General features: G+C 46.0%; 1 protein-coding gene across 1 annotated transcript in view; it reads right to left on the bottom strand.

The window, feature by feature from the left end:
• Positions 1-2,629: 2,629 nt before the first annotated feature.
• The window catches only part of Ctse (cathepsin E), a 29,336-nt gene continuing 7,062 nt past the window's right edge, over positions 2,630-24,903 (bottom strand). Inside the window, exons 3-11 of the mRNA XM_051147349.1 lie at positions 17,995-18,178; positions 17,267-17,423; positions 16,465-16,582; positions 15,477-15,595; positions 8,690-8,889; positions 6,749-6,871; positions 5,172-5,313; positions 4,976-5,074; positions 2,630-2,988 (exon numbers count right to left, since the gene is read on the bottom strand). Of these exons, the coding sequence (XP_051003306.1) occupies positions 2,824-2,988; positions 4,976-5,074; positions 5,172-5,313; positions 6,749-6,871; positions 8,690-8,889; positions 15,477-15,595; positions 16,465-16,582; positions 17,267-17,423; positions 17,995-18,062 (1,191 nt within the window). The 5' untranslated portion in view covers positions 18,063-18,178 and the 3' untranslated portion in view covers positions 2,630-2,823. The remainder of the gene's footprint in view (positions 2,989-4,975; positions 5,075-5,171; positions 5,314-6,748; positions 6,872-8,689; positions 8,890-15,476; positions 15,596-16,464; positions 16,583-17,266; positions 17,424-17,994; positions 18,179-24,903) is intronic.

The following is a 24,903-nucleotide window of genomic DNA, read 5'->3' as shown; positions in this document are numbered from 1 at the left end:
TCCTGTGATTTTGCAGGTCTTAGGTACCACACAGTGCCTGGCATAAACCAAGTATTTATCGTTTTGTTGAACCAAACCTCAAAGAACCAAGTGAGCTCGAGAAAGACTGAGATAAATGGATAGCAGAGAGATGTTAGAAGACTGAGTTATCTGTTTATCTGCAGGGTTGAGAACTGCCCCTCCTTCCTCCCCACCCCACCCCCACCCCATCTATCCTCTTCTTCCCCCCCCTTTCCTCCTGTTCCTTCATTTCCTTTTAGACAGTGTCTTGATGTGTAGTGTACGCTGGCTTCGAACTCACCGACCTCCTGCCTTAGCTTCCACATTTTGAAAGGAAATTGGCAATTTAGAGACTGTGTAGACCATGATTGTTTTTATGAAAAAAAAAAAAAAAGAAAGAAAAGAAAAGAAAAAAAAAAAAAAGATCGCATACCAACAACTATCCTGTTTATATGCCCAGAGGGGGAAAAGCAACCATTCATTCAGTCAATTAATTAAGTGTGTGTGTGTGTGTGTGTGTGTGTGTGTGTGTGTGTGTGTGTGTGTGTGTGCGCGCACAGCCACGGGGCAATAGCATGGATATTAGAAGACAAATCGAAGGAGCAGTTCTCTCCTCCTACTGTGTGGGTTCTGGGACTTGAACTCAGGTCATCAGGCTTGGCAGCAGGCATCTTTACTCACTGCCCTCTTGCTGGCCCTCTCTTTAGTTAAAAAACAGATATTATCTACAACTTTGATTTAATTCAATAATAACAATTTAATTTAATTTTTTTTCTCTGTGTAGCCTTGACTGTCTTGGGACTCTCTTTGTAGACCAGGCTGACCTCAAACTCACAGAGATCGGCCTGCCTCTGCCTCCTGAGTGCTGGGATTAAAGACATGTGCCATCACACCCAGCTAATGGGACACTAACTATATTTTATAACAAGAACAAGATTGTAGATTCTATTTTAAAAGAAGTAAAAAGGAAAAGGAGGAAAAGGAAAATGAGCCATGCCTCCAGGAAGAAGGTGGCCTCCAGAAAGAAGATGGCCTCTAGAAAGAAGGTGGCCTCCAGGAAGAAGGTGACCTCCAGGAAGAAGGTGGCCTCCAGGAAGAAGGTGGCCTCCAGGCCAGTTTTTCTAGGACAGTTTCCCTAGGACAGACCGCAGGGAGTTTTACCTCTTCGTGTCTGATAGTCTACCAAGTATTTTCATTTACAGTGAGCTTATAGGCCTGCTACAAAGAACTCTTTGGGACAATAGTCAAGGCTACATGACAGAGTGGAAGTGAATAAGATGGGATGAGAAATTTCACTGGAAAAAATGTAAAGGGTCTTTAACAATAGCTGTAGTGTGTTAGAATGGGTAGGTGTAAATCCGCCGGCCTCTGCCATAGTCCCTCCTCATTATTTTTGACAACTGATAAGTAAAGCCGGAGAGAAGGCCTCGGGTGGCCATCTTCACAGTGAGCAGAAGGGTGAAGAAGGCAGGCTGTTTGTATGGAAGAAAAAAAAAACAGAATTGGGGAAACCCTAACCATCGTTGGGGGGGGGGGAGTCAGTGATGCCCACCAGTGGCTGCTGAAAGAGACTTTTGTATTAGGTAGTGAAGGCCGACAGCCTTCAATCCACTTCCAACTTATCATGACTGGCTGAAAGACGCCCAGCATTATCTGTCTCCTGGTGGGACACAACAGAAGTACCCAGTGCCATCTATGTAACTCCCCCCCCACCCCACCCCCCTCCATGAATCAAAGCCTTTGGATGTAACCACCATTTCCCAGGAAGGATGGACACAGACATCCATGTCAATTAATACCTCCAGATTTAATCAGTCAAACTCTTTTTCCTGGTCTTTTTGTGAAACCAAGTCTTGCCCTATGGTCCTGGCTGGCCTGGAGCTTGCTGTGTAGTCTTGAACTTGTCCTGCATGCCTTGAACTCAAAGTGATCCTCCTGCCTCAGCTTCCTGAATGCTGAAATTGTAGCTATGGATCACCATAACTGCTTTCAATTAGCAAAATTCTGAATATGGGAAATTCCACAGATGAAAAGAGACTGAAGAGACATTTCAAATTAATGCAGTTTATTTTTACTTCCAGTTATGAGCCTGGGATGAATCCTGATACAAATAAATCAACTGTAAAAACAGGTGTACATTGATAAGAGGGCGAGAGATGGTTAAATTCTGACTTTTGAGGATGTTAGACATTAGGCAAAATGACATGGTGCTTTGAATTTGCTCCCAAATCTAGATGTGAGGAGCCAGAGGGAGAGAAGATAGAGGGGCCTGGCCACACGGGTGGGTTGTGAAGCTTGTGTGCATGTTTAGAGATTTCCACAATAGAAAGTCAACAAAAGGCAATAAACACTACAGCCAGGATTTCATTCTTTCATTGTGGTGATGGCAGAAGTGTGTGTGTGTGTGTGTGTGTGTGTGTGTGTGTGTGTGTGTGTACACAATGTATGGGAGGCTCTGTGTGTGTGCGTGCATGTATGGGAGTCTCTCTGTCTCTGTCTCTTCTCTGTCTCTCTGTGTCTCTGTCTCTCTCTGTCTCTGTGTCTCTGTCTCTGTGTCTCTGTCTCTGTCTGTCTGTCTGTCTGTCTCTGTCTCTCTGTCTCTCTGTCTCTCTCTCTCTGTGTGTGTGTGTGTGTGTGTGTGATGTGTGGAAGGCTGCGTGTGTCTGCATGGGCATTTGTGGGAGGCTGTGTGTGCCCTCTCATACTTCGCTTGGCCTGAATACTCTGGCCTGGTTACATCCTGAAAATGGCTTTGATAGTTACAAAGAGACCTAACAGGTTAAAAGGGTATCAGGTGTCCATACATGTCACATACATCCTTATTTAGGGGATTGCGGGAGCCAATCCCACTTGGTTATTTCCACGATCAAAGACGGAGTAAAACTGTCGAATGAAGACATCCCCCAGGATCCAGAGGGGCCCGGCTGGAGGAGGAATGTCAAGTCCTTGAAAGCCACTGCCGCAGAACTGCATTCCATCCACCAAGTCCTAGGGTCCAAAGGAAGCACTTAGTAGCAGCAGACAGGGACCATGAATGTAGCCTGGGAGCTGTACTGAATGGCGTGGCCTAGGGTAGTTGGTGAGTGCCACCCTTGTGGTTGGTGGGCTCTCTCTCTCACTTCATGCCCATATTCCAGCTTGCTCAGTACAGAGCATGTTTGCTCCTTTCACTTACCTGTGTTCTACAGTGATGAGAATGGTATATTTTTACAGCCACCCTCTACCGTAGTTTATGACTGGAAATACAGAAGAGACCTTATTGCAAAAGATTTGGCCTTAAAGTGCATTGGGTTAAGTCCAGTCTTCTTTCGTTTCGAGCAGAGCTCGACTTAATGTTTATAAGGGAGAGAAACTGCTCTACAAATGGCTGGTCGCTGCCACTTCCTTCTTGACATCTGGGGAAGAAGTGTTTGGGTGGGCCCTCGTCACAAGGCAGGCATGCGTCCATTGCTCTAGGAAGGGGCTCTAATCTCCCCCAATCTTTTTTGAGACACTATGTGCCCCAGTTATCCAGCCCTCATCTCTGCTTCCTGAGCTCTGGATTGCAGGAGTGCAGCACTGCTCCTGTCTCCCAATCTTATTGCTAAGTTTAACAAAGATCTGAGTTCTACCAGGCAGATGTGGCCTTCCCAACCGCCATCTGAAACTCAAAGTTGCTGACGCAGAGGTGGGAAAATCACAACCTAGTGATTCAAAGCGATTCCAGCATCCTCTATGGACTGAGATGGTCTTGACTAAAATCTGGCAGGAAAGGACCCAAGAACTATGTTGAGGCTAGGGCAGGGTATGGGTACAAACAGAGCCTCTTGTTGGATAAAAGTGGGAGAGTGCAGGTGCTCTCCAGAGCAGCCCAGATGGAAGATGGGTGTCAAGTCCTTGAAAGCCACTGCTGCAGAACTACCTCTCAACCACTAAGATCTAGTGACTAAGTTCTCGGGCCCAAAAGAAGCTCTTATTTTGGTGTGGCAATGGGCCTGGAGACTGGTGAGCAGGCAGGGCTCAGTTTCCACATGTGGTTTGTTCTCAGCATGGTGTCTGCAGAGGCTGGGCCAGAGTGCCCCAAGAGCTTAGGTGATTTGCCATGAGGCCATCTTAGAGCAAATGCTTGTGTTTCTATTTGGCGGCTTGGGAAGGATCGGGTGAAGGTCACCCTCCATCTTGGCACCTCTATGCTGACACAGTTCCTGATCATCCAGGTGATCCTGGTTAAAGATCAACACATTAGAGTGTGTTGCCAAACGCGTGCAACATCAGCCCCCAGGCCCAGGGGCTGTGAAGTGATTTCCAAAAATCTCGCCCTCATTCTCAGAACTTGGGAGCTATTACAACAAAAGACATGTTTTGGCATGTCATATCTTTTTTTTTTTTTTTTTTTTTAAAGTCACTCTTAAAAATCCTTTTTCTATTTAGGTGTATGTTTGCAGTGTGTATATGTGCACATGCACGGGTGTGTTCTGCAAGGATCAGAAGAGGGCATTGGATTTCCTGGAGCTGGGGTTACATGTGGTTTGTGAGGCACACAAAGTGGGTACACGGTACCCCACTGTGGTCCTGGAAGAGCAGCACGTGCTCTTAACTGCTAAGCCATTGCTTAAGCCCCAGCCGTCAGAGCTGGGAGGATCTCAGCATCCTCCCCCATAAAACAGGATGATAACATCTCTAGTTGTATATGAGGAGTGGGGAGGGTTAATGTGTTTGTTGATAAATCCCTAATGGTAATAGCAGAAATCCCCCTTAAGTGTCTTGTACCTCAATAGTTGCTGCTTCTTGGTAGGAACTTACTTAGTAAGTCCAGGAGTTTCTACCACAGGCAACTTCGTCTTTCTCAGACAGAGTGCCACATCAGGACTGGACTAGGTGGGAGGAGGTCTTGGAGTAGTTGTCAATGCCTTGTGTAAATAATGACTTTGAAGGGGGAAGTGGCAGTCACGTGGGGAGGGTACTGTGACTCTCAGAATAAGGAAGCAGCCCTTACCGGCAGGATGTAGGCAGTTGGGCTGAGGGTGTATGAAACGCCGTTGATGAGGAAGGCAACATTTGGCATCGTGTTGAGGTTGGCACAATCCACGGCGTACTAAAACAGAGAAGGATCAGCTCAGGCACAGCTCTCTCCCTAGACAAGGACAGGCTCTTCTACTCCCGTACCATTCCCACCCCAGGTAGACACTCACTTCTCCATCCATGGGTGTGGCCCCAATGGCCTCTTGAAGCTCTTTGATCTTGTCTGAGGGGCCAGTGAGGAGGGAGGTCCCTGTGTCCACAATGGCCTGGCAGCCCTCAGAGCAGAACATCACAGTGTCTCCCACTTGGATTCTGAGGACAAAAGGCCCCAAGGTCCCACAGTTAGCATCTTATCCTTGGACATTCCTCCTTCCTATGAGGCCCTTTGCCATATCAGGATATATCAGGACACAATAATGGTATCCTCTTTGGTCTCTTCTACCCCAGGACTATATTTTCAATTAGTGTAATTGTTTGTTTGTTTGTTTATTTGAGACAGGGTCTCCTTGCATAGCCTTGGTGGTTTTGGAACTCACTATGTAGACCAAATTGGCATTGAATTCAAAGAGATCTACCTGCCCTTGCCTCCCAGGTGCTGGGATTAAAGGTGTGCTCCACCATGACTAGCCAACTTGTTTCTTTTTAAGACAGACTAATCTCAAACCCTTAACTATCTATCCTCCTGTCCCAGCCTCATAAGTGCTGACTCAAAAATTTTTTTGACTGAGATTCACAGTACGCATACCTCTTTAACACACACACACACACACACACACACACACACACACACACACACACACACACTCACACATGCATGTATGCATGCACGCACATGCACACAAGCTGAAATACATTTGTGTATTTTCTATTGCACTCTGTATTCTGTATTCAGAAATGCAGATTGAGAGCTGGGCATGGTGGGAACCTCTGTAATCCCAGCATGTAGGAGGCTGAGGTGACAGGACCTTGAGCATTCCAGGACAGCTGGGACTATATGGTAAGACCCTGTCTCAAAAAATAAAGCAAAGCAAAGCAAACAGAGGTTCTTCAACTGTTGTCATGAGCATAAATAGGAAAATGTCTACAGTCTGAAGTGCATCAGCAGCCACCAGCATTGGAGCTGTTTCACTTTTTAATCCCAAACATCGTAGGAACAGAAACTAGACTGTTCTCCCCTGAGCTCCCACCTTATCTACCACGGTGCTGGCCATGTATCAGGTGTGCAGTCCCACTTCCTTATTTTCTCCGTGCCCATGCATGGATTTCAAGGCTCAATTTCCAGCCATTGCCCCCACCCCTACCCAAACCCCTGAACAGTCTTTAGACAGACACGTGTCACTCTGTTTGCTAGCTGTTCTGGTGGCTTTTGGGACACTGACCACATCCACTTTGTGTTGTGGCAATTTTGGACCACATCTCATCTTTCCCGCAAGCTTCAAGAAGGCAAAAAATGTGAGTCCACATCACTTTTGCATTCTCCATCTTGTTCAGCCTTTGCCTTGTGTATTAAGACTACGTGAACACAGCGTGGCTGGCTGCGTGAGTGAGAGGGAGGCCTGCTGAAGAAGGCATGGAGAAGGAAGCCACTCCTCTCTTCCTCCCTCGCCTTTCCCACACTCCCGGTCCAAATGTCAGGTTCCGGGAATCTGCTCTAGTGCCTGGCAGTGTCGCTCAGTGAATCCAGTTTGAGTTGTGCCTGGTGTGAGTCCTTCCATTCAACCACAGCTACTGCATGGAGGATACTCACCCATCCAGGGCAATCTGCCAGTAGCCTTGCTTGGTGACTGGGATCCAACTGAGGCTCCCAGAGAAATGAGAAGGGTCGTAGCCTCCAAAAGTGAGCTCACTGCCTGAGCCACCTTGTGCGTCACTACATAGGGAGAAAGGCAAGTTGTCAAGAAAGGGAGGGGAGGTCAGGGAGGGTACTTTGTTGCATGTCTGGGCACTCACAACTGGTAAGGGGGCAGAAGCTACCTAGGTAGCCTGAGTTTTGGGGGATCAAATATAGGAATGACTCTGTCCAACGCCCTGGGAGTATCCCTTGCTTCTTGGACAAAAGTTCAGGAGGTAGAGGGTGTCAGAACTGTAGATCCAAGGTCAGGACCATCCTGGGTGTGCAAACCCTGTGCAACCGAGGATGTTGAAAAAACGCCCCTTCTCACAGCATCGTGCCTGCTATGGATGCGGTGGTGTCTGCACTTTTCACAGCATTCGCTGCTTTGGGAAAGGTCATTTGAAAGCAATATGTCTTTCTGGAGCTCGGCTATCAGTTAATTGTCTTTGGTAGTTACTTTCTCAAGTTATATGTTGAAATTTTTAATAGGGTTCTGGGAAAGAAGGGCATTTCCAGGTGGAAAAGGAGCAGAAAGATACAAATCCTGGGGTGTTACAGGCAGAGTGTCCTGTGGGGTGAGGCATATCTCTAGAAATGTTAGATTTAGTGGGGACTGGGGATGCAGCTAAGGGGTAAAATGATTGGCACGTGTGAGTCCTGGGTTCTAGAAATCTAACCACCCGATCTTGTTAAATTGTTCACATCAACCTAGTGTTTGCCTGAGGAAGCTGAGGCTCTGGGAGACAAAACAAGGCAGATGGGAGGCTACTCTGGCCTTGCTCCTGACCATCGCTGCACAGCTCTTCAGCAGGAAGAGAGCAGGGCAAACTCAGGTCCTGACAGCGTACCTCAATCAAAGGCCGACACAGGTCTGGTCCCACCTACAGCCATTCTGGAGACCAGGCCAGAGTGGGAAAGGTAAATCTATCTGTGTAGGGAGGAAAGTGAGGTGACTGTCTCAGCACCCCAGACAAGAGAACAGGGGCGATGAGCTTCGTGCTCTCCTCAACTATAGTGTATGAAGCCTTAAAACTTGTGGCTCTACAGCTAAGCTGACGCCATCTTAACCATTTTTGAGTGTGCAGTTCAGAGTTTCATCACTGTGAAGCCAAGCACGGACATTATCACCGTGTAGAACTAAGGATCACTAGGAAAGACCCCCTCCCTTCCCATCGCCCTGCACCCATCCCTGGTAACCACCACTGTACTTTCTGCCTATGAATTCAATTCTAGGTACCTCGCGTTAGTAGATTTGTAGCTGTCCTTTCGGTGACTGGCTTATTTCATTTAGTGAAGTCTTGCAGTTTAATCCATGTTCTAGCACATGTCCGTGAGGCCCTAGAGAGTGAACTCGTGGCCTGGTGCAAACTAGGTAAGTCGTCTCTGCCATATGCCAGCCCTTGCTCTCTTTCCTTTCAAATACCAAGTGCTATTCTGCTATATGGTTGCCCCACATTTCCTTTCCTATCCATAAACACAATTTGCTTTTAATATCATCTCATTGGCTAGTTGTTTCCTTCTTTCCCAGCCACAGAGGTTATCCTTGCTTCGTCCTGTGTTAGCGTCTACACTTGGCTTGTAACAGGGCCTTAGCATTTATGCACCATATAAGTCACTAGCCAATCACAAGGGTCCATGAGTTTAACTCACTGTGGTAGTCCACACAGTGCTTTATGAGGCAGACCACATTTCCTTGACATCCAGAGTGCTTAAGTGATTTGCTCAAGACCATAGACCATAGGCCAAGCAAGAGACTCAAGAAATTCGTGGATCTTAGAACCAGGATGTCTTGTATGCCCGGCCGCCTGCCTGTGGTCATCACTGATCTGACCCGGGGGACTTGACTGGCCTCACCTGCTCAAGTAGACAGAAAATATAGGCAGAGCCACAAGGTTCTGGGCCATCATGTTGTCAAACACTGGGGTCACCCCTCCGGCAGCCAAGGAGGGGTATCCCAGGCCCAGAATCCCATCGAAATCCGCATTCACAAAGGTCTGGCCAGGTTCCTTGACACTTTCTCCGAACTGCTGGCCATCCACAGTCAGCCCTTCCACCTGAAGGGAGAATTGCACAAAGGTTAATTGGATGAGGGTGTCCCTATTCTGTCTACAGATAATTCTTCCTTTCTCAACTTTCCTTGGCGAATAGGCACACACAGTTCGACTATAATCCCACTCACATAATTTCTTCATGTGACTTTAAAAATTGAAATATAATTTAATACAGAAAACATGTGTCTTTTATTCAGGACTTTGCTTAATTGGATTTAGTAACAGTCCACACACTACACATGCCCATGTGACCCTCCCGGAATAAGACAGGATAGTCCAAAGCCCCAGAAGTTCTTTCATGTACCCTGCCACTCACTGTATTCCTCAAGAGTGACTCATCTCCCAAGCAACGTTGGTTTCATCTACTTGAGTGGTTCTCAACTTTCCTAATGCTCCAGCCCTTTAATACAGCTCTCATGTTGTGGTGACCCCCTCAACCATAAAGTTATTTCATTGCTACTTCATAACTGTAATTTTGCTACTGTTATGATTGTAATGTAAATATCTGATATGTAGGTTATATTTTCATTGCTACAAATTGACTCAAAGGGATTGCAACCCACAGATTGAAATTCACTGCCTTATGCCATTGGTGGGTAGCTGGGCTGTTACCAATGTTTGAATATCAGTAATGGTGCTTTGTGTGCCCTTTCTCTGGTGAGCACGCATACATATTTCCGTTGAAATAAATCTCCCTGAGCAAATATTCTCTCTGAGCCAAGGGCCTAGAGTCTTCCCAAAAGGTGGTGCCAATGTCCCCATTATCAATATTCTGAGAGTCCCAATTGGCCCATACCCTCATTAAAACTTGACATGATCTGTCTCTTCCATGTTGGCATTATAGAAAATATGCAGAGAGTTACATTAAGATTTTAATTGCATGTCATGACAATTAATGAAATTGGATATTTGGATATCTTCTTGTAGGAATGCCTGCTTTTGTTGTTGTTGCTGTTGATATATTTTAGAACTAAATCCTTTGCTGGAAACAACAAACTTTCCCCCTTTGCTGTCAGTGATGCTTCTTATTTGTTTTTTTACTAACAAGATGTAAATTTTAATGTCATTAATTTGTTTGCCTTTTAGTTCATTATTAGTGTTTTTAATAACTTGCTTCAGATTTTTCCCACAGTCATGAAGACATTTTGCCAAGTTTTCTGATACATGTTTTATTCTTTTGTGTTTTTTTTTCAATTTGGATTTATAATCTACATAAAGTCTGACAACATATAACAAAGCTATTAAGGTTAATTTCTCTCTCTCTCTCTCTCTCTCTCTCTCTCTCTCTCTCTCTCTCTCTCTCTCTCTGTGTGTGTGTGTGTGTGTGCTTGTGTGTGTGCTTGTGTTTGTGTGTGCGTAGCATTACCTGCTACATGCTGCAATAAAATGTTCGGTATGAGTGAGGTGATTGGTGGGAATTTTCTAAAAATTTTCACACACTCTACTACATTTGTCTCTTTCCTTTTTTCTTAGCCTATACAAATATGGTGGTGTAAATCATGACTTTATAATATCTTAACAGTGTCTTTAATTAATCAAGATTATTTTGGTATAGTCATTACATTCATCTACATGTTAGAGATTCAACCTATTAATTTCTAACCCAAATTATTGGAGAAACATTGGATCTATAAATCAACATGGACATTTTGACTTCTTTAGCAAAATTAGTTTTTCTATGGGCATGATTCCTCTTTCAACTTATATAAATCTTTTGATTTTATACAATAATGATTTAAGATTTTTTTTACAGTAGAGGTCTCACATTTGTTAAAGGTAAGCTGGTTTTGAAGGTACCATAAATACTATTATTAAAATCCGGTTTTCATTTGTCCTCACTGTGACCTAGAAACCCACGTGATTTTTGTATGTTTACCTCTTCTGGAAATGTCAGTAAATTTTCTTATTAATCTCAACATGCTGTCTGCAGATATTTTTAGGCTTCCTACAGAAAGGATTTTTGTGTGTGGATGTTTGTGATAACGCACATCTTTAGCCCAGTACCCAGGAGGCAGAGGTAGGTGGTCTCTGAGAGTTCTAGGACAGCCAGGGCTCCACACTGAGACCTTGCCTCAAACGAAACAAGACAAAACAACCGTTTCAGCAAGAGGGAAAACGTGCCTAGTACTGGATGCCTAGCTAACTCCCAGGGGTAGGGCAGCCATAGGGCTTGGAGGAGAACCTACAGCCATCTCTTTACTAAAGCAGTCTAACCCCTAACTACACCCTAAGTACTTGTCCTCATACCCAGTGATAAATGTAGTCCTCAACCTTCATCAAGGAAACTTCTCTTTGCAACAGAGATGTTACAGAATACTACAACCAATCAAAATGCAGAGTTGTGGAACCCAGTCCCAGTGGAGGGGCCAGAAAGACTGTAAGAGCCAGAGAAAGGGGGAGTTTGCAGTGAGACTTTGTCTCTTAAGAGTGTCAGAAGCTATACCCCTAAAGCCTCACCGGCATAGTTGTGTAAACACAAGCTGAACAAGGATGACACCAATAAACCTGCTGACGTGGATAGGAGAGAGCCCATGAGGCCTCACTCCTATGCAAAGAACTACAGGCACCTAAGGAATGCTGAGAGTGGGAGAAATACTCTTCCCCAGGAAAGAGTATATCCGTTTGATTATTCAATACCAAATGGTCATCCCTGAAAACATATACATACAAGTAACATTATACAGACCGAGCAGGTTGTTATTATGTAGTTAGGGGTACACACACACACACACACACACACACACACACACACACACACACACACAATAATGAAAAAAGGAGCCATGAGTTTGAAAGTGAGAAAGGAGGGGTATATGTGGGGGTTTGGAGGAAAGAAAAGGAAGAGGAAAATTATGTAATTATATTATAATATAAAAAATAAATAAAAATAAAGTTTAAAGACAAACAAAAGAATAATGCTATGTTCTGAGATGACAGTGTTAATTCCCCCTTCCAAATCTTAATGACCCTTAATTTCTTCTTTCTTTTTTCTTGTCTTATTGCATTGGCAATGGTTTTCAGGACAGTGCTGTTCAGAAAGGCTGACAAAGAGTACTGCTGTCTCATTCCTAATCTCAGGGAGAAGTCTCTCAAAAATTCAGTCTTGAGTATAAGCTCTGCTGTGGACATCTGTGGAGCTCAAATTAACCTCAAACTTACAGTCTTCCGGCCCAGCCTCCCAAGTGCTGGGGTATGTGTGTGCATCACCATGGCTTGTGGATAATAGACTAAGAAAGTTTCATCTTTACTATATTTATATTTTATTACATTTATACTTTATATTCCAGGTTCTCTAAGACTTTTTAAAAGTTGTGAATACATATTGAATTTTATCCATTTAAATGAGTATATTACTATTTTTGTTTTTATTCTCTCGGATAATAAATTTCTAGGAAGAAATGACTCTTGGTTGGGATTTATGATCCTTTTGTGCATCACAAAATTTAATTTGACGACTTTTTGGTTTACAACTTTGTCATCTATTTGGTGGCATTTGCCTGCCATCTCAACACTGAGCCAAAGGATCCCGGGCTTTAGGCTGCACTCAGTTCACAGTAAGGCCAGCCTCAGACCTGCCCTAACCAGGATCTCATATAGCCTAGGCTAGCCCAGAGCTTACTAAGTAGCACAGCATATCTTAAACTTCTGATCCTCTTGCCTCTGGCCCCTGAGTGCTGGGATTACACATGCATGTCACCCTTGGGATCAAATTCTGGGCTTTGTGTATGCTAGACAAGTACTCTGCCCACTGGGCTGCATCCCCAGCCCTGTAGTTCTAGCTATTTGACTGACTGACTGACTGACTGACTGACTGACTGACTGATTGAAACAGGGTCTGTATGTAACCTTGGCTGTCCTAGAACTCTCTGTAGGCCAGATTGGCCTGGTCCTTACAAAGACCTGCCTGCCTCTGCCTCCTGAGTGCAGGGATTAAAGGCCTGTGCCACTCTGTTTGGCAAGTTCTGGTGGTTTTAATAACCGTTTCATGTTTTGTTATTAAAGCTGTTCTGTTTTTGTAAGATGAGTTATGAAGTAACTATTAATTCTCTGGAAGATGGGTCTAGAGTTTCCTTTGTGAGGAGTTTATTTTTGTTGTTTTGTTTTGTTTTTTTTTTAAATAGCAAGGTAAACATTTAAATATATATAAGACTGCTAATAGTTTTTATTTTATTGTATCAGTTTTTATATGCCATATTTCTTGAGATATTCATCAATTTAAAATTATTGTACAGCCCATCAACACATAACAAGTTTTGATATCTTATGACAAGATCATTCATAAATGTCCCTTGTCATTTCTAATGTTGTTATGTCGCCTTCATTTTCCTGGATTCATTCTGCTAGAGGGTTTCTCTTTGCAAATAGTTAATTTGTGACATTGCTGATTTCATTTACAATGTGCACTTCCTATGTCACTGGTGTCTTCTCTTTCTCTTTATTATTTCTTTCCTTCCCCTTTCTGTGGGTTTGTTTGGGGTTGTTTATTAGTAGCTTATTTTTCTTAGTGTTTGCTACTCAAAACAGCTTAGATCACTGGTTTTTCTGATATATGCATTTCAGGCTGTAATTGTGCCTTTAAGGACTTGCATTAACTGTATTAATCTGTATACTTCTATGTTACATATGTATGTGTTTTAGATATTTGGCTTTATACAGTTACAGATGCCAGTTAGGAAGTACACTTAGGATTTTAAAAATGTTTTGGCAATACCTTCTTATCATAAAAAAGGCCTTTTTAAATGTAAAGTTATAAAGATAAAGCAGAGCTTTCTGTTGGAATTATATGTGTCTATGCAAATATATTATATGTATACGTTACAATGTATACAAGTGTATCCGTGCCAAGTGGGAAAGATGCCAACTGGAACTTGCAGGGACAGACTGGGACCACTCTGCCTCTATCCTCAGTGAAGGCATGCACTGCTGCAGAGGCTGACGCTGCAGCAGAGGCAGAAGTGCTGAAGGAGGGGCCACTGCAGCTGTAGTTGCTGTGGGTGTGGCTGCTTCCTGTTCCATCCAAGGGAGCTAGCAGAGAGGTGACAAGCTGTATGTCAGAGCCCACCTCCTGTGGACCCCAGTCCCTCCCCTGCTTTCCAGAGTTATTACAATTATCAGTTTGGAATGCAGCCTTCTAAGTGGTTATTTATTTTGTAACATAAACATATAATATAGTTACATATATACATGTAATTCCAACAGAAACATCTGATTTATCTATATAATTTTACATAATAAGCTTTGTTTTTCCTGATGTTACTGAAAATTTTAAAATTTTTGAACCAGGCGTGGTGGCACCTGCCTTTAGTCCCAGCCCTCGGGAGGCAGAGGCAGGTGGATCACTGTGACTTCGAGGCCAGCCTGGTCTACAAAGGACAGCCAAGGCTACACAGACAGACCCTGTCTTTAAAAAAATTTTTTTGAGACACAGTTTCAATATGGAGCATGGCTTCCCTGAAACTATGTAGGCCAGCCTGGCCTCAAACTCGGCGAGTCATCTGCTGCAGCCTCCCAAGTACTGGGACTGAAGGTGTGTGCCACCACCTCAGGCTTTACTTAAACTTAAAAATATGTTTTAGTGATTTTTTTTTTTATTTTATGTGCATTGGTGTTTTGCCTGCATGTGTGCTCTGTATGAGAGTGTTGGATTCCCTGGAGCTGTAGTTACAGACAGTTGTGAACTGCTACATGGGTGCTGGGATTTGAACCTAGGTCCTCTGGAAGAGCAGCCAGTGCTCTTAACCACTGAGCCATCTCTCCAGCCCACTTAAATATATTTTAAGGAGACTTATTAGCCTAAAGAAAATTAGTAAGGCTATTAATACACCGGCTCAGTAGAGTACTCAAACCCCACACACTTCGCAAGAGTTCAGAAAGATTTGTTCCAGGTTTTAACGAGAGGAGAGGACAGGGATGAAAAGAGACTTTTCTGCTAATGGCTCCCTTTTCAGTTAATAATATATCCCCTGCTCAAATATTTGAAGTGATGTTGACGAAGACCGAGCTCTGCTGACCTTAACAACATGCTAGGACTAGAAATAATGCTCGTCGGGGTGGGCCAGCCTCTATCACTCCCCAGGCCTAGGCCTCTATACTTGCATAAAGTATCCAGGCAGGACCAGGATTCCTTTGGTTCTCTGATTGCCACAAATCAGGCACCTTCAGGACCTCTGGTCATGGAGAGATGACTCTAGGAGCGGCTCCTAGACCTCTGGGCTGTGACACCTGAGTTCTTCTGTGTTGGTTCCTGCCTCCTAAGTTTCTATTTTACTAATGGAACCCCAACATGCTCACTTTTTCTTTCAAGATGGCAGCCAGCTCTCATCCCCTCACTGCTCAGGTATTGACGATCCAGCTGGGACCCCAGGCATTGCGCCCTCACGGCTGTTTCCTGAAGGAAGCCCTACCACGCTCTCTAGGGCTCCGTATGCTGAAAAGACTGGACACTGTCCCATCTCGGGTGGGAAGGACTGCTCCCTTGTCCTAGAAGGAGCCTTGTCTGAAATTGTGCTCTTGAGACCTCTGAACCATATTCTGCCTTCCTGCGCCTAGTTCGAGGGCAAGAGAGCAAAAGACGGAGGAATTGCACTCACAGAGACTTGGTCAGCGCCGATGATTCCTGTCAGGCTCCCGGTGCCATACTGGATGGAGAAACGACTTCCTACCTCCATGTATGTACTGGACTGGGATGGATGGAACACCGAGTGCTTCTCTGGAAAACAAAAATGCTGCTCACGGCTTCCATTCCTGGCCCAGAGGACAGAGCGGGCTTCTCTCGGCTCACCACAGTAAGTGGGAGGCAGGGGTTCCCTGAAAAGCCTGTCGTGGCCTTTTACAAGTGAGCTACTGTATTCCTTCTAGCCACAGGTGTGTCCTAGCTAGGGACCAAATATTTGTCCCTGGGCAAACCTGGTTATTCACAGACACAAGATAAGCACCACTTACTGGGCGCCAGTAGCAGTCTTAGCCATCAGTGTGGGCCAGAGTCCGGCCTTCAAAGGACTCAGGGGTAAACAATTACCACTCTAGGAAATATTACTCTTAACTTTTCACCCAACTTTTTCAAAGAGCTTCTGTCCTTGGGATGTGTTCCCACACAGAGCAAGCTCCCTCTGTTTAGGGCTTCTGTTTCTGGACTCTATGTAGCCCCTACATTTCCTCTAGCCAAATGGACACACCCATGCCACTGTGCCCCACCAGCCACACCTCTGTGGGAGCCAGGGCATCAGAGCCTCCTTGAGACAGGTGCACAGTGTTCCTTAGAACTCAACCTCGACCTACCTGCCCAAGTACAGACCAAAGAACTTTCTCCCATATTTCTTTGTGTGTTCCAAAGGAAGTGAGTCAACAAGTCAAAGATTTCCTTTTCTAGTGGCTTATTTTCTCCCCATTAATCCTGGTGAGTATGAAAGTGGTTATCTTGACTTGTAGTTACTTTTTCATCTCTCTCTCCTGGCTCAGCCACACCAAATAGAGATAGGAAGGGGGAAGCTGGTATGGCAGGGAGGACCAGTGGAGGAACCTAAGTCTCTCCACCCCACAAAGTACCACCTTAGCCTCCAAGAAGTGGCCCCCACTTACTGCATGCTGGGCTGGTGCAGTACACAGATGGGACCCAGAGGTTGGAGGAGCCGGTGTCAAAGATGACGGTGAAGTTCTGTGGCGGGGTGCCGATGGAGATAGTGCCGAAGTATTCTATCTGCAGGGAAGGGAGGGAGGGAGAGAGAGAGAGAGAGAGAGAGAGAGAGAGAGAGAGAGAGAGAGAGAGAGAGAGAAAGCGTGGGAGGGAGAGAGGGAGGAGAAGGGAGTTGCGTGACTGACTGCAGCTAGAGCGTGGAGTACCATAAGCTAGAATCTACAGAGCCTGGAAGAGGCCAGACTGGAGACAAAGGACAGAAGGAACAGAGCAAGAACCACCAGGGCCGGAACTGAGGATAGCCCAAGAAACTTGCCTCCATTCTTCTCTCATTAACCTGATTCCCATGATGTCTTTGTGAGCAAAGCAGAAGAGATGGGAGTGGCTCCATCTTAGGGACCAGGGAACTGGGGGTGTGGGACATCAAGGACTTTTTTTTTTTTTTTTTTTTTTGGCCTAAAGACATAGCTAGTAAAATGCCCAGCAGAATACACAGTGAGGGTCTTTCCCTTTGGAGCACGTGTCATCCTTATCTCTTTCCTCTGGAAGAAAGCCCTGTGCAATGGGTCACATGGAAGCCTACTCTATAGGGTTTACAGAGACTAGAGGACTGTCCATCTGAATCATCCAAGCAAAGAAATCCACGCTGGAGTACCTGATGTCCCTGCTGGAGCACTGGTCCCTGATGGAGACCCAGCCCTCCTCCCTACACCCAGTGTCCCCAGGCTTCAACCCAAGAAGTCTTACATCCAGGTAATTGATGAGGGGCTCGTCAGTGCTCTGATCCATTCTACAGGACTCAGTGAATTGGATCATGTCCAAGTTGTGGGACTTCCAGAAGTCTGAGAGTTGGCCTTGGGCCCGTAGCTTCTTCCGGAGGGACTGATGCCTTCTGAGGGGCACCCTGGAGAAATAGCGCCATGTCAAGGGGCAAATCTGCATGCCCCCTCCCCCACCCCTTTTCCACATATCAGTTTAGAGCCTGAAAACAGCAAGAACCAGGAGGGGACCTTCGAGACCAGGCATGGCAAGAGGCAGCGCCACCTCTGTCCCGTGGACTCGGGATCTGAGTAGAAATGGCTCTTCCTCCTGGGCACTGGCCCCTTGAGAGTTTCTAGGGAATGGGGAATAGGCCATTGCGCTGTGGTTTCATCTGACCCCAGAAAGGGCTGACTTAGAGGAATGGAAAGACTCTGTGGATAATGATGCTCGGGGCCCCTCGGGAAAGTATCTGAAGGCTTGGTGTTATAAACTACAGCTGGGGGGCATCCAACAAAGGGGAGCCCCTTGGGCTGAGGAGGGTGCCTCCGCTGGAAGGAAAGGCCTGGCACCAGACTGGGAAACATTCTCTAGGGGTTCCCATGAGATCCCAGTTTCTTCTCGTCGTTTCTTCACTAGCTTTCCTCCCCAGGGCAGCCCTGAGCTGCTGTTGGGGGATGCCTCCATTGAACTCAGTGCTGGAGACAGGGCCTTACCTGTGCAGACCTCCTTGGGCCTGAGCCAGGTCCAGGAGCACCAACACTAGCAGAAGGATGGGTTTCATTGTGGTCCAACGAGCTCTCTCTCACTCTGCTTCGATCTCCCTTCCACCTTCCTTTCTTCTTGTGCACAGGGCAGGGGCACCAGCTCTTCCTGGTGCCCAGATCAGCCCTGCCCAGTCTGGGGACCCAATGATAAGGTCTGGAGTCAATAGGCATGCCCAGAGTAAACAGTATGTAGAAAAGGACGTCCCTTCTCTGCCCTGAGTCCTTTTCTTCTGCTTGGGGAGCTAAGGGCAAAGTGTGTGTGTGTATGTGTGTGTGTGTGTGTGTGTGTGTGTGTGTGTGTGTGTGTGTGTAGCAGTCTCAGCTTCTCCCAGGGTCCTTGAACACATAACACTGGCTTCAAGTAACCACACGTTTATTGTCTAAGGAAGCAAAAGGTCCCCAAACATGAGTCCTACCCTGTTGAACTGCTACTATGAGGGTTCAAGATGAGGACCCCAGAAAGGCAGAAGCTGAAATGCCATGTGTAGCAGGATTGTAACTCAAGACATTAGCTGAGCTTTTTTCCCCATATTTATTCTCTCTTCATTCCTGCAGAGGCTCCCAAAGTAATTTGTCCTACTCAGAGCAAACCCAGCACTCTCCAGAGGCCCTGAAGTGGGGAGGTTTGGCTATTGTTTTGTGGGGTGAGCTTTCTTCATTTCAGACTTGATGAACCTCATTCTGGGGTCTGTATAGAAGGGAGTGCCGAGGCATCATGGCGGGGCAGTCTGCAGCAAGCCCATGCTGGTGTATCAAGGCTGCCATATCAACACATCACAAAACAGTGGTTTACGCAGCATTTATTTTCTCTTGATCCTGGAGATTGGTGGTTTTATTACCACCAACCCTTCTTGTGGATGTCACTTCTCCAACTTTCCTGACTTACAAGAGGTGGGGAAGGGGCAGTTGATGGGAGGAAAAACCTTCTCAGCTGGCTCTAGTTGATGGCCTCAGAGTCGGGACAGAAAAGGCCAGTACCCCCAGGGAGCACTTGTTATAAAGTCTTAGGGTGCCTGGGTTAGGGCTACCTGGGCTCTTGTCAGCTAGTGTTCTGGCAAACTGCCAGTGCCTTGCCTTTTATCTCTGAAGCCCCAGAGAAAGTAAAATCCAGTCTGAAGCTCTTCCTGAGATCCAAACTGTTGAAGAGAGATCCAAAAAGAGCAGGAAAACACACAAACAGCTTTCCCTCAACCCCAAAGCAACCACACCTCTCTAGCATTTGCTCACTTCCTAGGGGCCCGTCCTCTGATTGCTTGCAAGAGTGAGAGGCCTGTCTGCTCACTGCAGCAGGAGTGCTGGCAGTCCAGGTCACAGCTCTGCCGTGGCTGCCCACAGTTGCCCCCCAAACACCTCAGAGTCCTCCCTGCATTTTCAGGAGGGTTAAGTGCACAAGACAAGATACATGGAAGCAGTGAAAATGCCTTAACACACCCCACAGGCACAATCTTGTCCCTGCAAAAACCTTGTGTGGGAATATGGGAAGACGGTCACCGAGAGGTAAATGGTCCCCAAGGGCACAGTTTGTTAGGGCAGGGCTAGGGTGAGCTGGGTCTCTTAACTGCTAGTCCAGGGCTCTTTCTGAATGCTACTACTGAGCTAGTGATGCCAGCATCTCTGGCCCCTCCCTCCTTCTCCATCCCCAGACCTCTCCCCCATCTGTTTATCAAATGTAGAGTGTTGTCTTGGCCTGCGTTTAAGTGAGACCGGCGTTACTATGGCTACTTGACTCTAAGGAAGACGGCTCAGCCTGGTTGCCTGTTATAGGGTCTACTGAGCTTGGGAAGGTCCGACAAAGATTGAGGGCATGCGTGTGGGGACAATTTGTCAGCGCTGATGGGCTCTGTACTTTCTGGAAACACCAGGAACCGCGCCTATCTTGGCTGTGGCTCATTGTATCTTCCCAGGCTGAAATGGGTAATTACTGTGGACCATTGTTACGACAGTGTGGAAGGTCTCTCAGCATATGGATGGTTACATGGGTGTGACCTCTGTGGAAAGGCAGAGGGAAGAACATTGGAGTGAGAGAGTGGCCTGAGGGCAGAGGGCACAGTGTAGACAGCCATCCAGCGTCCCAGGACTTGCAAAGGAATGGCTGGCTGGTTGCAGAGGTATGACACTTTCCAGAACTGGGGAAGCTGTTGGCAGCAACCTAATTAGCATCCCTTTCTGCAGCTTCAGATTGCAGAAGATAAACTAATGACAGGGTCCAGCTGCACAGTGCTGTGTGGGAGTCGGCGAGTGTCAGGCACACTATGTGTTGTAGGGTAAGAGCTGGCTCTAGGTGGCAGGGAGCTACACTCCAGGAGCCTGTCCCTGGCTCTGGCCACAGCATCAGCTGAAAAGGACCAGGACAACTAGTTAGAAAAATGTCCCAACCTCTTTCTGTTCAGAGTTTAGTAACAAAAGAAAATTCATTGTGCCGCATGTGACCAGGCAAGGAGGGACGAAGCAAGGGTGCCGGGATCCACTTAGTTTTGCTCTAACTGGCCAGCTGACCATAGAGGTCATTTCTCTCAGAACCTCATTTCCTCAACTATGAAATGACAAAGGCATAGCTGTGTCTCAGATGCTGTGTTAAAGGAGGTAGAACAATTTCTTCAGACCTCACCCCGATCCTGCAAGGGAATTTAAAGTCATTTCTCATATGAGGAGACGGAGACATGGGGTTGTGCCTGCGCAGTGCTGTAACTCAGATCCAGAGTCAGGCTTGCCTGATTTTAAGGCTGATGTTCCTAAGCAGGACACTGTACTGGATGATTTATAGCAGCAGATCGCAACCCCTTTAGGGGTCACATATCAGATATCCTGCAGGTCAGATAGCTACATTAAGACTCATAACAGTAGAAGCATTGCAAGTTCTGAAGTGGCAACGGAAATAATTTTACAGTGGGGGTCACTACAACATGAGGGACGGTATTAAAGGGTTGCAGCATTAGGAAGGTTGAGAACCACTGCTCTGAGCATCTTATGTTCTAGAACTTCTTCCTGAAAGAGGGTCACAGAGAGGCTAAAGCAAGAAGGAGAGATTCATTTCTGCATGGCAGGCAATGTAGGCTTGGAAGAATAAAAAGTGTGTACAAGCCGGGCGTGGTGGCGCACGCCTTTAATCCCAGCACTTGGGAGGCAGAGGCAGGTGGATCACTGAGTTCTAGGCCAGCCTGGTCTACAAAGTGAGTCCAGGATAGCCAAGGCTAACACAGAGAGACCCTATTTCGAAAAACAAAACAAAACAAAATTTATAAAAAGTGTGCATAGGGCATGATGTGGTGGTAAACGCTCTCACTGCATATTCATATAAATTTGGTTGTTCTTCAAAACTTGGTCTCCCTGTGTGCCCAAGGTACTCACTGTGTACCTCCTCACTATGTATTTTATGTATGTATTTTCTGTATTGCCCACAATAAGTCATTCAGGAAGATTCATTGCTCTATTTCTGATAGGTACAAAATTTACACTGTCATGCCTTTCTGACTGAATTATGAAAGAAAAAGTTCTATTTTATCAAAACATCTACTTACTGCAGAAAGAGAGAACTTGGTATGAAACATTTTTTCCCACACAGCTTGGTTTTCTTTGGTTTTTTTCTTTTCTCAATCCTCATATTTTCTTGCAACTGGAAGTCAGAAGACTCTGTTCTCCCCAGCGTCTCACAATGTCACAAACTCAGTCAATTTGAGTTATTTCTACAACCAGCAGTTGTAGTCTGGGAAATTGGCTTTTAGGTCACAAAAAATTTGCACATGGTCGCCAGCAGAGGGCACAGTCACCATGGAGGTTTCCTGGCCTGACACCGTCTGTTAGCCAGCACGTGTGCCTGCCAAGCTTCATAGAGTGACTGACACAAGCTTACATGTTTGAATGCAGACTAAGCAGGGTATCACAAATGGCTTGTGATACCACCGATTTTTTTTTTTTTTTTTGAGTCTCAGATTCTTCAGGTCTAAAAGAGTAAGTGTGTGCGGAACACGGTGGGGCACACCTGCGCAGTTGCAGCACTGGAGAGGCAGAGACAAGATGACCACTGAAAGTTTGAGGCCAGTCTGGTTTACATAGCAAGTTCAAGTCCATCCAGAGTTACATCATGAGGCCCTGTTAGCATGAGGGAGGAAGGGAAGGAGGGAGGGAGGGAGGGAGGGAGGGAGGGAGGGAGGGAGGTCAACTCACAGGTGAAAATCACATCCAAAAGAGCAATTAAAATTATGTCTATTCCAAGATGCCGAGACAATCATCTGATTAGATTCAACAAATTCCCTTGTGGAAAAGCCTCCAAATGGAGTTCTTGGCAGACAGCATGTATTTTTGTTTTTAAAGATTTATTTATTCATTTATTTATTATTTATACAGTATTCTGCCTGCATGTGTGCCTGTAAGCAAGAAGAGGGCACCAGATCTCATTATAGATGGTTATGAGCCACCATGTTGTTGCTGGGAATTGAACTCAGGACCTTTGGAAGAAGAGCCAGTGGTCTTAACCTCTGAGCCACCTCACCAGCCCCTGAAATCATTTATTTAGTCACAAATTGGGGCACATAGTCTCATTGACCTAATTTCACAAAAAGGAGGTTCCCTCTTGAACGCCCCAAGAGATCTCTTCTTCTGTAGGTGTAGGAAGCACAGGGTTGTCTGACTAAACTTAAATATCGTGGTTTGAAGGAGAATGGCCCCCATAGGCTTCTGTATTTGAATGTCTGGTCCCCAGCTGGTGAACTGTTTAGGAAGGATTAGGTGTGGCCTTGTTGGAGGAGGCATGTCACTGGCGGGTGGGCTTTAAGTTTTCCCTAAAAAGTCAAATCTGTGCCCTCTGAGTGAACTTTTAGGGAAAAAGCAAAAGACCACACTAGGCCCGGTCTCGCTTTCTCTGCCTGATGATGTCTGAGGATCTGGATGAGAGCTCTCAGCTCCTGCTCCAGCGCCATACCTGCCTGCCTGCCTGCTGCCATGTTCCCCGCCATGATGGTCATGGACTCACCCTCTGACACTGTAAGCCAGCCGCGCCCCCCCCCCCCACACACACACTTAAATGACTGTCTTTTATAAGTTGACTTGGTCATGGTGTCTCTTCACAGCGATGGAGCAGTGACTGAGACCAACACGGCCATACCTATTGTATAAAGAATGACAGTGGCTTGGAACAGAGAGCACATGCTCAACCAGGACAAAAACAGTGTGTGGAGAATTGTTCTGTAGCTAGATCCCAAAGGAGACATCGTGGATAAGATACAATGAAAGAAGCTAGGATCAAAGAGAGCACCTACAGTCTGTCTTACTGACGCCCAGGGCTGTGCAAAGTGCTGCAGCTTCCAGGTTGGGGTCCCACTGTTGGGGAGCTTAGTCCTTAAGGTTTTTTTTTGTTTTGTTTTGTTTTTTATGTTTTATGTGCATTGGTGCATGTGTGTGTGAGGGTGTCAGATCTTGGAGTTATAGACAGTTGTGAGCTGCCATGTGGGTGCTGGGAATTGAACCCGGGTCCTTTGGAAGAGCAGTCAGTGCTCTTAACCCCTGAGCCATCTCTCCAGCCCTAGTCTCTAGTTCTTTATCACTAGACTTAGAGGAAGTTTTTCTGAATAAGAATTCGCTAAACAACAACAAAAATAATGTGGAAGGGTCTATGAGGTAGCTAAGTAGGTCAAAGTGATTGCTGCTTAGCCCGAGGACTCAAGTTCAATTCCCTGGTCCCACATAGCATTAAGGAGAGAACAGTTGCTTCAAATTACCCTCTGACCTCCACATAGAGCTATGGCATGGGTGTGTGCTGCCCCTCACCTCACACACAATAAATAAATATCGTAAGTAACAACAACCTGGTGCTGCAAGCTGGTAATCCCGCTACCCTAGAGGTTGAGACAGAGATATGGAAAGACCAAGGCCTTCTGAGGATTTAGACTCTGCATCCAAACAGAAACTGGAAAAGAGGATTAGGAAAACAGCTCAGTGGCTGAGTGCTTACCAAGCATGCCCAAGGCCCTAGGTTCAATTCCTGAAGCCAAAAAAGAAGAAAAGAAACCCAAGTCTGAAAAACCTACTGTCTCCTCGTGTCCCCAGTTTTCTAGACTATTCTGGACAGCCTGGTCTGTGTGTTGCATGATTGGCGGGAAACCTCCAGGACTAGGGGGCTTCTGAGGGCTGCTCACTCAGGGGGTGGCTTCCAGATGGACTCCTGCTGGGGTGTCCTTGAAAGCTGTGATCTGGTATCTGGCAACTGGAGAGCAACCCCAGCAGCGGGAGAGCCCTGTTATCTGCTGAGAAGCCTGGCACAGCGTCAGCCTTCTTACTGAGCCTGCCTGGATGCTGCTTGACTAAAGCAGCAGCCAAGTTGGGTGGCCCTGGGGACCCCTCTTCACGGCTCTGACAGCTCCTTACCTCTTCAAAGCACACCAAGTCCAGCAGGATGCCTCTCAGCTGAGGCCGACTCAAAGGTGGGTGCGCCCTACACCTGTTCCCCACTTTGGCCACACCCATATTTCTTTAAGTGTCTGCTGCCGGCTACTTAGAAGGCTCATGAAGATAAATTTCCCAAATGTGTTGTAATTTCTTGTTCCAAATCTCTGGAGGGTAGATTTAAATATCCTGAAGTCATTATTTCTTCTCAATGAGTTTTATGTCAAGTAAAGGTGATTTTGTTGAACTAGGCTGAGCCACAAATTAATTCACTACTGATCTTTCGGGTTTGGAGGTTTGTTTTTTTTTTAAGGTACCACGGCAGTCTAGGCTATCTAGAGAGAACCCGTTTCAAAAATAAGTAAATAAATAAATATAAGTAAAATACATAATAAAAATTAAAAATGGATTAATCCCAGCACTCTGGGAGTCAGACAACCCAAAAACAAACAAACAAACAAAGACCAGGGAATACATCCT

This window comes from Acomys russatus, chromosome 6, assembly GCF_903995435.1.
Source record: "Acomys russatus chromosome 6, mAcoRus1.1, whole genome shotgun sequence".
In the NCBI taxonomy this organism is placed as follows: Eukaryota; Metazoa; Chordata; class Mammalia; order Rodentia; family Muridae; genus Acomys; species Acomys russatus.
The sequence above is the reverse complement of the archived record's forward strand: the minus strand, read 5'-3'. Positions and strand labels throughout refer to the sequence as shown.